The sequence below is a fragment of the Ambystoma mexicanum genome, chromosome 1p, assembly GCF_040938575.1.
Source record: "Ambystoma mexicanum isolate Mex_15411 chromosome 1p, UKY_AmexF1_1, whole genome shotgun sequence".
Taxonomy (NCBI): Eukaryota; Metazoa; Chordata; class Amphibia; order Caudata; family Ambystomatidae; genus Ambystoma; species Ambystoma mexicanum.
This window is the reverse complement of record NC_090921.1, coordinates 1,294,594,330-1,294,608,503: the sequence shown is the minus strand read 5'-3', so window position 1 is coordinate 1,294,608,503 and position 14,174 is coordinate 1,294,594,330. Positions and strand designations below refer to the sequence as shown.

General features: G+C 47.6%; 1 protein-coding gene across 3 annotated transcripts in view; it reads left to right on the top strand.

Moving 5' to 3' along the window:
- The window catches only part of TRPM4 (transient receptor potential cation channel subfamily M member 4), a 386,617-nt gene that overhangs the window by 354,307 nt on the left and 18,136 nt on the right, over positions 1 to 14,174 (top strand). For all 3 annotated transcript variants that reach the window (XM_069605669.1, XM_069605650.1, XM_069605660.1), the window contains exon 21: positions 5,051 to 5,232. In XM_069605669.1, the coding sequence (XP_069461770.1) occupies positions 5,051 to 5,232 (182 nt within the window). The remainder of the gene's footprint in view (positions 1 to 5,050; positions 5,233 to 14,174) is intronic.

Here is a 14,174-nt window from a genome sequence, read left to right as displayed (position 1 = left end):
CCCTCAGTTCAGCCGACCACTTCCTTCTCACCGTTCCCCCTTCCCCATGTGCCTCCTCCCGTTTCCGCTCCTTTCAGCTCATAGCCTCCCTCCACTGGAACTCCTTACTTCTCTGGATCCACTCCACACCTACCTTTTCCTCCTTTCGCACTTCCCTGAAATCTTTCTCCATTCCCCGCCTTGAAACCTTCCCCACCTCTCATCCTCTCCCCTTCCCTCGAATCCTCCCTATGATCCTCTCCTCCCTCCCCCTTCCCCTTATCCTCCCACAATTCACCCTTATATCCCTTCTGTTCCCCCCTTCTCCCTCCTTTCCCCTCCCCTTCCTCCTCACTGATGAATTGCTCTGCTTACTGTTTTTATTGGTTTGATTCATTGTAATTTGCTTCTTCTGTTATAATGTTCTATTTATTCTGTTATAATGTAAAGCGCTTTGGATGAAGGAGCTATATAAACATAATAAATACAAATAATAAATAGAATTGCCATAAAAGGCTCCTGTATACTGTTGGCAATATGGTATACACTGTATTATTTCATGTGTCACCTTAAGGAACCAATCTTTCCACTTTGGACCAATTTAAAATAGATTCTGCTGTAAAATGCACCATTAAGAAACATGATTTAAAACCCTTTCCTGGGGGCAGAAGGCTACAGCCTTATGTGGTAATTTACATTAATCATTACTGGCATTGATAGATGATGGACTCAACATCATGCAAGTGATTTACAGTGGCCATTACTTGTATGAATAGATTGTGGCTGCACCCTGATCAAAATGCACCAATGTACTGTTGGTGACACAGCATTTTCTGGATCGTTTTATATGTTCAGCTAGGAAAACAATTGTACATTGCATGGCCTTTACCCCATTTTTAAAAACAAAATGGTGCTGTTAAAATGTGTATTTCTGTTTTTTTAAAAAAGGTATCAGGGTGGGGGGTTGTGACTCGCCAAGTCCCCCATTATTACTTTGGGATCCCACGGTATACTCAGTTGCTCGCACTAAGTTGGGGAAATATTTGGGCCCCTCTTCTAAAAATAGCACCAGCTGTGAATCGTGTTATTTAATGGATTTCTTTTTCATGTGTTACCCGAGACAACCAATTGTAAATTGTATGGCTTTTTCCCAATGTTCCTAAAACCTTTGTGCTGTAAAATTCACCATTTGAGCACATTTAAAAAATGGTCTAGTTGGGAGAACCCCCTGAACCCACCTCCATTAGTTCATGCTTCCTTGCTACACTCAGTCACTCGCACTTCTTGGGTTAAATATGTCGTCCCCGCCAAAGAAAATAATCGGCAACCTTGACTGACCATGGATCATCACTTGCGATCTACTTCACTCGCCATGTATTTTCCCCTATGACTTGTAAAGCGCCTGGTTGCTTCCCGGAACTATGTGGTGTGCTTGAGAGTGGAAGATGGGTGTTAGTGTTGGAAGATTGATTGGTGTCGGGGAGAAACTGAGTCGGGCACATATTGCAATAGGACATCATGGAGCAAGAACATCGTAGGAGCCAAAATGACAGTGGGAAATCTGAGCGTAACACATTGTGGGACACAAGGGATCAACATGAGCGGCTTGGTTCAGAAATCTTGTGCTTCAGGAGAACACTTGGTGTGTTGGCACTCTGTGGATAGCTGACATAGGGAACCTGTTAGAAAAGTGTGAAAGAGACCCCTGTGGGGCTTGTGGTGGACAAGTAACTTGTGCAATAAATAGTGCGGGAGACGCGTCACACCACGCAAGGTGCGTTTCTAAGTCCTTGGTAATTATGGTGACTAGGAGGGCCAGGGTGGAATATACAAATGTGCAAAATTATGTTTCCTTGCAACAAACAATGCCTCCCTTAAATGATGCTCACATGCGTCGCACAGCAATAATACAAATGCATGAAACCGTTTTGGAAGGATAATGAATGCTACAGAAGCATAATGATCCACGCCCCAATTGAAGGCTGTCACTTGTAATACTGAAATTAACCACCATCAGAAGGCCTGTATCAGTTTAGAATTGTGCCTTTTGATCTCAAGAATGCACCTGCCACTTTTCAGAGGTTAGTGAAATATGCTACAGTGGCACGGAGATGTTCTCTGTCGCCTACATGGATGGCATTGCTGTCTTCGGCAACACTTGGAAGGAGCTGAGCAGAGTTTTGCAGGCTCTCAAAGATAAGACTGAATTGGAGTAACAAAAAGGGATTGTGTACGAATATTTGGAGTAATTTGCTAAAAATCGGTAACTGCATGCGGGACACGGCCAACGCTTGCACTTGTATGATGTTGGGTCCCCTATTTGCAATTTCCATCACTCTCAAAGGAGAGTGGACAACTGAAGAGTAAAACAAGGCAAGATCACCTTTTAATCTTTCGTTTTTCTCTCCGTTTTGAGAGAAATAAAATGCTGCCTAACCTGACTCCTTTCCCCTCCTTGTCCTGATCCTTTCATTAACGCCAGCCTGTCCTCATCAGACTTCACTCACTTATTCTCTTCTAAAGTTCCCTTTCTGCATCAAGACATTGTTGACTCTTTCCCCAACCACCCTTCTTTCATCTCCTCCTATTCCTTCTGTTTACATCCCCAACTTTGCTCCTGTTTCCAACACTGATGTACTACTCCTGCTAGCCAAAGCTCATCCCACTGCAACCCCCACTGCACCAACTCCATTTGCTCTTATTCCTAAGGTCTACCCTCTTCTTATACCTTATCTTCTCTCTTTCTTTAACACTGGTCTCTGTACTCCGGTCTTTCCTGCTGCCTTTAAACATGCAACCATCATTCCTATTCTGAAAAAAACCCACACCTGATCCTCTTATTGTTTCTAATGTTCGTCCCATCTCCCTCCTACTCTACCTCTCTAAACTTTTGGAGAATCTTGTGTACTCTCAAATGTCATCCTTTGTCAATGATCTATTTCTTCTTCCTCACTTTCAATCTGGGTTCCGTCCTCTAAACTCTACTGAGACTGCTTTGATCTGTGTGCTTAACTCTCTTCTCACAGCTCGTTATTCCAAACACTCCTCTTTTCTTCTTCTCGACTTACCTGCTGCTTTTGACAATGTGGATCATTCTTTGCTTTTGGAATCTCCCTCTTCCTTTGGTTTTAAGGGTTCTGTTCTTTCCTGGTTCTCCTCTTATCTGTCTAACAGAACTATTTCCGTCTCCTGGGCTGGGAAGACCTCCTTGCCTTTCCCCCCTCGAGCACAGAGTTCCCCAAGGATCAGTCTTGGGTCCTTTTCTCTTCTCATTGTACACTTCTCAACTTGCGGCATAATCTCTTCTTTTGGTCTCATCACTTCTAGGCTGATGATACACAACTTTTTCTATCCTTTTCTTCCTTCACTCCTGAAATACACCACACCCTCACGGCCTGTCTTCCTGCTATCAAATCCTGGATGGCCTCTCACTTTCCCACTCTAAATGCAGGGAAGACTGAGGTTCTATTCTTCCCTGCTAACACTATTCCCCCTCATCCTCCATCCCCTATCATACCCTTTCCTCCCTCTAGTCTTTCTATTTCTCCCACAGCTCGCAATCGTGTCCTCTACTTTGATTCCAATCTCTTTTGCTCACCATATTTCTCTTACCTCTCGTTCCTGTCATTTCCATCTCCATAATATTTGTAAAGTTCGTCCTTTCCTCACTTTCCAAGCTCCTAAACTTCTTATTTCCTCTGAAATCTTCTCCTGACTTTTCTACTGCTCTACCACTTTGTTATCCCAAGCTCTCATCTTGCTCCCTTAAAATCAATCTATATGTCTTCTATTCGTCTACTTTGTCTTCTCTTATCGAGATTCTATCTCTTCACTTGCCTTACTTGGTTGGTTACCCTTTCACTCCCAAATCAAATTTCATGGTCTTTAAAACCCTCTATGGGCCCGCACCTGACTATCTTGCTGCACTCTTATCTTTCTATACTCCCTTCCGTTCTCTCCGTTCTTGTCTCTTTAGACTGAACGTTCCCCGTCCACCATGTGCCCAGTCCCGTTTATGATCCTTTCAGCTTCTTGCTCCTTTACATTGGAATGCTCACTCTCTCTCTGCTCTATTACTGTTTACTATTTTTCGTCTCTCTGAAAACCCCACCTTCTTCATTACCCCTCATTGTTTGCTACCAGTGTTGTTTACTGCCTATCATTCTTTTGTACATACCTTGTTTTTAAAATGTGCAGCGCTTTTGTTTAAGGCACTATATAAAATACAAATAAAATGCCTGCATATTACACTTTGCAGGCAGGTTTTATAATGGATTTAAGTGGAATTGTCTTGCTCCTGAGCAGGTGCAATTGTGAGGCGTATTCCATTGGAATGCATTGGTTCTATACTGGCGTGATAGTGTGTGCTCCACCCAGACAGAGGAGTGATGCAAAGCAGAGAGTTAAGCTCCACTTTCTTGCTCTTCTGCGCCTTGAACGACCTTCAAAATGGGACGCGGAGTTAAATGGAGGCGTAAAAGCAATGCGCCTTTATTTTACAACCCATTAGTGGCAACAATCAACCCCATTGACTCCTAATGACAGGTACTCTTGTAATAAGCATGTTACTCTGTGGAGGGGAAGAAACCACCCAGTCTAGAGAAGCAGTGGTACAGGTATGTAACGTTTCGGTTCTTTGGTTGACATTTTCTTTTAATAAGAACTGTAAAACTCAGTGGCCTGTGGTTACTGAAAGAGAATGCATTATTCATTTGCAGTGACTGCTGGCTTTGCAAACAGGTGCATTGTGCTTAATCTGCGATGGCGCCACAGGCAGAGCACTTTGACTTACCAGATTTTTGGGAAATGCCAGTAGGTGGCGTAAGCTGCCGGTGAAGGTCTGATGATCCTCTATGGGCAGATTGAAGCTGTTGCCACCTACGGGCATACTAGATGATATCCACTTTACCCACAATGCACCATGTCCCACAAGGTGGTGCCGGGCAGCAGAACTCGAAGCAATTATGGTCAATACTGTTACACTGGTTGTGTGAATGACTAACTTGTATTTGTGGTGTGTGGGTGTGCGCATGCACGCCCATGTAACAATATTCTGTGTTCTTTCCCACAGTTACACATTCTCAAAGGTCCAAGGTAACAGTGACATCTACTGGAAGTTCCAGCGCTACAACCTGATCGTGGAGTATCACAACCGGCCCGCCATGGCCCCGCCCTTCATCATACTCAGCCACATCCACACTTTCATCAAGCGCAAGATCCGCAAAGTGGAGTCCATGAAGATCAAGCACTTCAGTGAGTGGTGCCGAGCGGGACATGACCCAATAGCAAATGTTCAATGTATGTGATATGGCAACTCTGCTAAGAGTTTGAGAAGTGGACCATTCCAATGGGAGCTGTGGAAGACCGCGAAAGAAGCAAAGGAGGGGAGGCTGATGCACTGTCATTTTGATTGAGTTGGTGGTAGACATAGGTCTGGGCAATCTGGTTTGCGCTTGAAATGTGGAATTCTATGAATTTGCTCTGGAAGTCTTTCGAGAACATAATGAAAGGTGCACACATTCATCTGATATAACCGATTCTTCCCTCCCCGTTTGACCAGCAGTTTTTATGGTCCTGGATCCCAGAGGGCAAGCAGGAAAGTGATAGAAGCATTTGCTAGGCGTTTACACAGTTTATCAGGGCGCCATTAAGCACTCGAGACTTATCAGGGAGCACCACCTCTTCTGGCTCTGAGAGGCAATGAAAAGAACAGGGCTAGCAATAGCACTTCCTTTGGTCAGCCATGCTCCTCACTCACTCAAACCATGCCCTTTTATATAGATCCTGGGATGGTTAAATCTCCCAATGCTCTGAAGGCTAAAACGCCAATACAACCACCTATTACTAAACTAGAGGTAGAATTATACAAAGTTAAAAAAGAAGAATTCAAAATGGGCCTCATTACATGTCTGGTGGTATCCCGCCGGTCAATCGGGCGGGATATCACCACACAGTAATTCTGCAACCAGCACCTGATCTGCCAGGTTTACCAGCAGATTACAGGTGCCAGCAAAGGTATGTACTTTCGATGGGGGGATTTCTGATATAACCGGCACCGGCATAGACGCACAAGGCAACATGGGACTGAAAGGGTTACGCCATCAGCACACTAGCTCCTCGTGTAATGTAATGGTGGCTGTTTATTGGTTGGATAGCCTCTGCAGTGAGAGGTGCCTGGCTGTAGGTGGCAATATAGTCTCCCGTAAGAGACTGCATGCGGGTGGCTGTTTCTGAGTAACTGCTTGACTGACAAAGGATTGAGCCTATTACTGTGAGGATTGTCGAGAGGACAGGGAAGATGGGTCTTCTGTGGCGAGACGGAGAAGGGACTGTGTAAGGTTTACACCTATTTCAGGTGAGTGGTGATGTAAACTGAGTCCTTGACAGAGCGGAGCCCCATGTAGGAATTCAGATTCTATGCCTCTCCTCGTTGGAAGGGGAGAAGCAAACACATAATGACAGGAAGACTGGCATCATGTGGGTGAAGGCCTAATGCATATTGTCCCTGGAGAGGAGCTAGCTCATGCAGTGAGGCCTAGCTGAGGCACCCAGGAAAGCAGTGAAACCTCCTTATGCTACGATAACAGACTAACACAAATCCCTATATAGTAAGTGAAGCAGGGTCTGGGGGGGGTGCCAGCATTTCAACCATGCGAATCTTAGTGCCCCCCCTATGGGTTTGCTGACAGAAAACTGGTGGGGAAGTGAGAGGGAAGTGAGAGATCTGGCGGTACAGGTAGACAGCCGCTCGATTCAGACAATGTGGCTCATTATGAGCTTCCCGGTATCTCGCCGGTAATTCCGACGGGATACCGTACTGTCTCCACCGCCCAATATCCCGGAGTTGCTGGGATATTACGGGCGGTGGAGACGCTGGTAACGCCCCATTCCATGGAGTCCTATGGGACTGAGTCAGGCTCATATTCCTACAGGACTTCATGGGATGGTGTTGCCCGACTCACCGGCACCAGTGAGTCAGGCCTTTACCTGCTGGTAGGGGTCTGATCAGGCCCCTACCGGCATGACGGGTCTGTCAGTAGACCAGAGCCCCTACTGGCAGACATGTAATTTGCCAGTCCGGAAAGGTGCTGGTATACATTACTAGCATCTTATTTCTGGACTAGCAAACCTGTAATGACCCTGAATGCTTTTACAAATGTTCTCCAGTACAAAATACGTGAGTTCCCCACAGGAAGCAAAAAGGGAAACTTTGTAAGTCTTTCATAAGCCCTTGCCAGACCTGGGAAGGGATCAGATTTAATTCTGTGGTTGGATTGTGGTCACAGGACATGCTTGCCCCTCAGGTAGCCTGCTTGGTACTTCTAGTAGTTATAGGAATTTAAACATATGCCTGGTAGTCTGAACCGGTGCCGGGCTGAAACCAGGAGGAGGGACTTTTATTAGCCTGATTCCCCCCCTCTAATGGAGTTATCACCCGGTTTATCCAGTAGTGATCCATGGAGGACAGGCAGATCCCAGACAGCAAGCAGTCAAAAGGTTTCTTAAGGTTAAGTTAACTTTGATCCATTCTGTTGGTGCTACTGTGTTGAAAGGTGACCTTGTCCGGGAGCCTCTCACTCCAGAGATACTTTAATATTCATTAATTGGATCCACCCATAATTTGAACATGTGATGCCTGCAGATATCTTTCTAAGGCTCCGGTGTTATGGTAGACCAGTAAATAAGATGCCAAACACACCCATATTTTCTTGTGGTGTGGATGAAAGGTGCACTGTTGGTAACCAACCGTGTGGTTCAGGTCCAATTGCCCATAATTTAGTAGATGGAAGCCCTTACCTTTAGTACCCCACTGGCAGGGTCCGCTACAATAATCTGTAGGTGGGAGAAGTGATATGGCTCCAACACAAGCGTGATCTCTTGTGGCATCAGACTGTGCCATGGATTGGCGCTCTACCTAGCCCCTCCACACACTGGAATGAATATATATACGAACAAGGGTACAAAGCCACTCCATGAAGGCGGGCTCAACCCTTCAAGGTCGGGGGATCTCATGGCAGCGCGTCTTTACTGCGGCAGATGGGTGAGTACACCAAGCCACACATCCAAGCGAGAGGAACCATGCAGACCTCTTTTGGGGAAGAAGAACCCTGTGGATACCGAGAAAGATGAGGAATATATGTGGACCACTCTGATGGGATTCCCCAGAGTTGACCAACAGCAGATCTTCATCCCAGGACAGGATGGAACATTCGAATCTAAAGGGGTAGTTCGTCTCACCCCTAAAGCAGGCATGTATGGCTTGTGAAGGGGGCGTGGCCAGCACGCATGCTGTAAGGACAGCCTCACGCGCAGCTCCATTCCGAGATCCTTGCAAAGTGAGCTAATATCGCTATAACTGGTCTGCAAACTTAAAAAACCGAACAACATCGAAGGGGAACCGATTACTGACACTCGACCCTGTTCCTGGGGTGAACCCGGGGCAAGGAAGGCTGAAAACGCGAAGCTGGACGCTGAGCTGCTGGGACCCACAAGATGGTGGCGCCCACCGCGGAATAAGAACGAAGCTAAGGAGGCCCAAGTTACCTTGCGGAGCACGGCAACAAAGGACTCTCTCCCACACTGAAGCCGACAGGGCGGGCCACTCGTTCCCCAACTGCACCCCGGCCCCCACGGACGAGCAGAGAAAAACAGGGATTGAAATTCAGGCCCAACGATACCGGCGCTGAAGGCACTCCGGGGAGCCGTCGCCGCGGGAGGAACGAGAGCCGAAGAGACGCACTCGTGGTGCAGTCGAGCAGAGCTGATGGGAAGATCGTAGAAACTGCGGGTGCATATAACGCAGTAAGTGAGGCGGAAAAGAACCAGGGACCCCACCCCCACCACCCAGTGTTGGGGCACGGGTGCGCGACGGACCCCACCCCACACGGCCAACCAATAAGTGGGGGCAGCCAACTCGACCCACTGACCCGCTACCCTCTGCCCAAAGACACGAAAACCATAACGCAAACCAGGGGCCGCAGGAAAGGCCTGCATAGCTTGCAGAACCGAAACTGGCATAAGAGACTGTGGGACCGGAAACCGGGGATATCTCCCCCAAAAATAAACCGAAATTGGTTACAATGGATTCCTTCACGACAGTCAGACCCCAAAGACAATCACAACAAGACCAGGAGACCTCGGAAGAGCCACCCCAACAAGAAGACCTCAAAAACACGCAAGTCCAGCAGGCAATAGCGGCCCTCCACACATCAGTCGAAGGAAAGATAGAGGAGGTGAAATCGGACATACAGCTCATGCGTCAGGATGCCCGAAACCTAACTGAAAGGGTCACAGCGATAGAAACTACCCTGCAAGATGACGTGTAGAGTACCCAAGATCTAAAGATAAAAGTCCAAGACCTGGAACAAAAAGTGGCAAGGCTGGAGGCACGCTCCGAGGATGCCGAGGGTCGAGCCCGCCGAAATAACATTCGTATACTGGGGGTTCCTGAGGACTTGGAAGGTCCAGACCCGACAGAATTTATCGAAACATTGCTACAACAGGAAATTGGTCCAGGAAACCTCACTCAGGGGTTCTCCGTTGAAAGAGCCCACAGATCTGTCCAGAAACGCCCCCCACCCGGCTCACACCCGCGCCCAATCATTGCCAAAATTCTAAACTGTCGCGACCGGGAAACTGTATTGCAGTACTCCAGAGAAGGTGGAGAGATCAAGAGAAAAGACTCGACAATAGTCATGTACCCAGATTATACCCCCACATTGCAACGAGCAAGGAACTCCTTCATCCCAATAAAAGCACAATTACGAAAGCTCAACATAAAATACATGTTGCTCTACCCGTCGCGCCTCAAATTTCTGTACAAAGGAAGAGCAATATTTCTGGAGACCCCAGCAAACATGTGGCTTGAACATAATAACCTGGCTGATGGCAAGGAGGAACCACCACGGTCAGACTTGGGCTGACTACGCACCCGCCATGGCAAGAAGAGCAAAGCGATTCCCCCACACGAATATAGACAGCAGACAATTATACTACAATTGAGTCCTACTCTGATGTAAGCCAGATCGGACTGGAGCTCGGAGGACCACGCAAAATAAAAGAAAGGCGACCCACCCTACCGGAAACTGTGCAGCCAGTCTGCCTACACACTACCTGATCCGGAAGGCCAGGAGTGGCCTGGAAGGCTCGGGACCCCCTCAGCGCTGCAAGTTGAAAGCAACTGCTAGGGGCAGTTCGAGTTGTTTTTTGTTTGTTTTCCCCATTCACACAATGGGAGTTACTCAAGTTAAAAAGTCTCCAACAGGTGTAACAGGTGGTGCCGGGGAGGACGGGCACAGAGGGAGGAAGCCAAAAAGGGGTGAGCGAACGGAAGAGGTTGCCAGTTGCTGGACTGAAGCAGCGGAAATCCTATTAACCCACCATGGCAACTAGAATAAAAATAATGACTTGGAATGTGAGGGGCTTGGGAACTTACCTACGCCCGAACATAATCAAGTCTGACTTGTACAGAAAGGGAGTGCAAATAGCACTGTTGCAGGAGACACATTGCACCGCGGACTCTCTGGCCAAATTAGGCGAGCATTGGGGAGGACAAGGAATTGGAACCACTTACTCCAAATATGCCAGAGGAGTATACACCTGGATTCACCCCCAACTCCCATTCCATTTAATTAAGTCCGAGATAGACCCGGAAAACAGGTTTGCGATACTGTGGGGCCGACTAGAACAGGAAGAGGTATGTCTAGTGAACTCCTACCTTCCCAACACTAATATTCCGGCACATCTGAACTCAATGTATCCCAAAATCGCCCCATACAGGCACTGCATCTTTTTTTGGGCGGGGGACTTCAACTGTGTACGAGATCCCAACCTTGATAGGTCCCAGCCCCACCCGAAAGGTCCCTCAGCAGCAACGGTAGCCCTGTTCCTATTAATAGACGGACTGGATCTTACTGACACATGGAGGGAGCAGCACCCCGACTCTCGGGGATACTCGTACTTCTCATTCCCACATGACCTTCATACGAGGTTAGATTACGTTTTTATTAGCAAAGAACACCTGTCACAAATGGACAGTGCACAACACCTAGGGAAACCATTTCAGACCACTCGCCACTTCTAGTAGAATGGAACTACGCTGGCCCTAGACCCCCTATCCCTATGTGGAGAATGCCGATTGACGCCCTGGGAGACCTGGCATTCAGAGAGGAGCCGCACGATTTTATAGATAAATACCGGAAGTGTCGACCACCTGAGCACGATGTGGGATGCCCTAAAAGTAGTGATAAGGGGGGAAATTATAACAAAAGCAGGAGGCATTAGAAAACAGCTGTGAGGCGAATTCGACCAGTGGGAGCAAGAGATTGAGGAACTTGAGGCCACCCCGGTGAACACTCACCAGAGAGAGAGGACACCCTCAAAGCACTTGGAGTTAAATGCACATCGGCATGGGATAAACTAGCTAAATTCGACTACATCTCCAAGACTAACAGAGTGCACACAGAAGCCAACAGGCCGAGTAGAATTCTGGCCTGGCTGTGCAAGAAAGAACACCCCAGGCACACAATCACCATGATACAGGATGCAGAGGGCAACAGATTCCAAACACAACAAGGCATAAACGATGCCTTCAAGCACTTTTATGAACACCTATACTCCCACAAGGACCAAGTTCCCCGAGAACAAATCACAGATACTTTGGAGGAAATGGGACTCCCCAGACTAACCCCTGAACATACTGAGGCCCTAGATGCAGACATCACGTCCGAAGATAGAACAGTGGCGATTAAATCGCTGGCCACCTGCAAGACCCCTGGGTCCGATGGGCTACCCGCTGAGTTTTATAAAGCGTACGAGACCTCCCTAACACCTTTATTACATGAGGTTTTTCAAGAAGCATATGAGAGGGATATTGCCCGAAAGCATGAGAGAGACCCTTTTGATCCTGATCATTAAACCTAACAAACCCGTCGACAAATGCGGCTCTTACCGCCCAATAGCAATGCTCAATTACGATGTGAAAATATTGACAACGATATTAGCAAAGAGATTGGCTAGAATCATAGGGGAGATCGTGCACATGGATCAGTGTGGCTTCATACCGAACCGGAACACGACCATGAATTTACGCAGATTACAACAGGTTATAAACCAAACTGAGGCTAGCATGGAGGCATGTGCACTGCTATCCCTTGATGCCATTAAGGCGTTTGATTCTATATATTGGGAATGGCTCGTAGTGGTTCTAGAAGGTTTCGGCTTTGGCCCGGGGTTCATTAGGTGGATCAAGATACTTAAAACCCAGGGCTAGGGTAAAAACCGGAAAATACGTATCTGAGGTCTGGGACATATGCAGGGGCAATAGGCAGGGAAGTCCACTATCCTCCATGCTTTATGTACTAGGACTGGAACCTATTGCCATCTATTTTCGGAAACAATTAGTTGATGCTGGGATACGTCTGGGGGGGAGTGGACCACATCATCTCACCTTTTGCAGACGATGTGCTGCTATATGTTAGGGACCCACACAATAACATGCCCACAATGCTAGACGTCTTAGACAACTTTGCGAAGGTCTCGGGCATACAATTTAGCAGGGCGAAGTCCTGCCTCTTCTCTCTAGCTGGCCTCAAGAGCAAGAATATTGTAGAACTTCCTTCTGTGGGGATACAGTGGGAGGTCACCTTGTTTAAATACCTGGGAATACATATAATGCACACCCCTGCACTGATGCACGAACACAACACGAAGTCAGCAATCCCCGTCTTAAGAAAATCCATGAACTTCTGGGCAAAACTTCCCCTGTCTATGATGGGCAGAGCCTCAATAATTAAAATGATTGTCCTCCCTAGATTCCTGTACAGGTTCCAAAATGTACATTACTACACCAATGCTTCCTTTTTTCACCTGCTAGAAGTGATACTCCCTGATTTCCTATGGGGGAAAGGAAGACGCAAGATAACACTCGCCACCTTGGTCCTACCGTACAGCCAGGGGGGAATTCAACTTCCAAACTTTGAGAAATATTATTTGGCAGCGCAACTCAGTTTTGTGACCAAGTGGTTGGCAGACGACACCACATCTGAGATGCCCCTGCTACAACCCTTGGTCTCCCCGATCCACTTGAAGGAATTTATCTGGGCCCCCAGCCACCTGATGCGAAATGCCCCCTTCTTGGCTGCCCTAGGGCGAAAAGTATGGCACAGAGCTGAGGCACTCGCCCACGCAAAGCATCAGTACTCACCAGACATACCAATGATCTCAGACCTATGCAGATCCGACATGGACCTGCAACACCTCAGACACTGGGAAGAAAAGGGGATATATACGTTGGGAGACCTGTACGACGATGGCACCTTTAAGGAATTTGAAACACTACAGGAGGAAGCTGGAATCCACACGGGCCAGCAAAGGATACAGACTACAGCACGAAACAAGTGGACAACATGGCCGGAGGAACCGGAATCATTCCCTCTGGTCACACTATTGTACAGCTTGGGAGAGGGATGGAGACCAGTGTCCCAGATCTACGGCCACTTGAGTGACACCCCTAACCCACGAAGTGCCGATCTGAAAAGAAGATGGGAGACGGACATGGGCCGGGAAATAGCTGATGGAGAATGGGAGAGGGCTCTGGCGTACCCTAAAACAGTCTCCAGAAACCATAGATTTAGACAAATACAACTGAACCTGTTATGCCGAACATACTTAACCCCATCCAGGCTGGCGAAATTCAATAAATCACCACACTCTGACTGCATCTGGTGCGGAGAGAATAATGCGGACCTGATTCACATGTTCTGGTCGTGCACCAAGACACGGTCCCTGTGGACCACCGTACAGCTGTCAAGCGAAAAAGCAGGGTCGACTAGGTACAAGTGGACCCCGGACGAATGCCTTCTGGGAATGTACCCCAGGCCGGCCAAACTTAAACACCTGGCCAAATGAATGGACATTATGTGCATACTGGCAAAAAGGACAATTGCAATGTCCTGGAAAAAACCCGCAGGACCCCAACAAAAGGTATGGTACAGAGAATTGGAACGTTGGGTACAAGCTGAAACAAAGGCATGGGAAGACAGTGTTGCCAGATCCACGGACGCCTCGAGCATGACCCTAGCGGCCTGGAAAGAACTCACGGGATTCCTGTTTCACCCCTCGGATGACAAGCCCCCATGAACAAGAACAAACCTATGGAAAACGGATTCACAACCAATATCACAGAACCCCGAGAG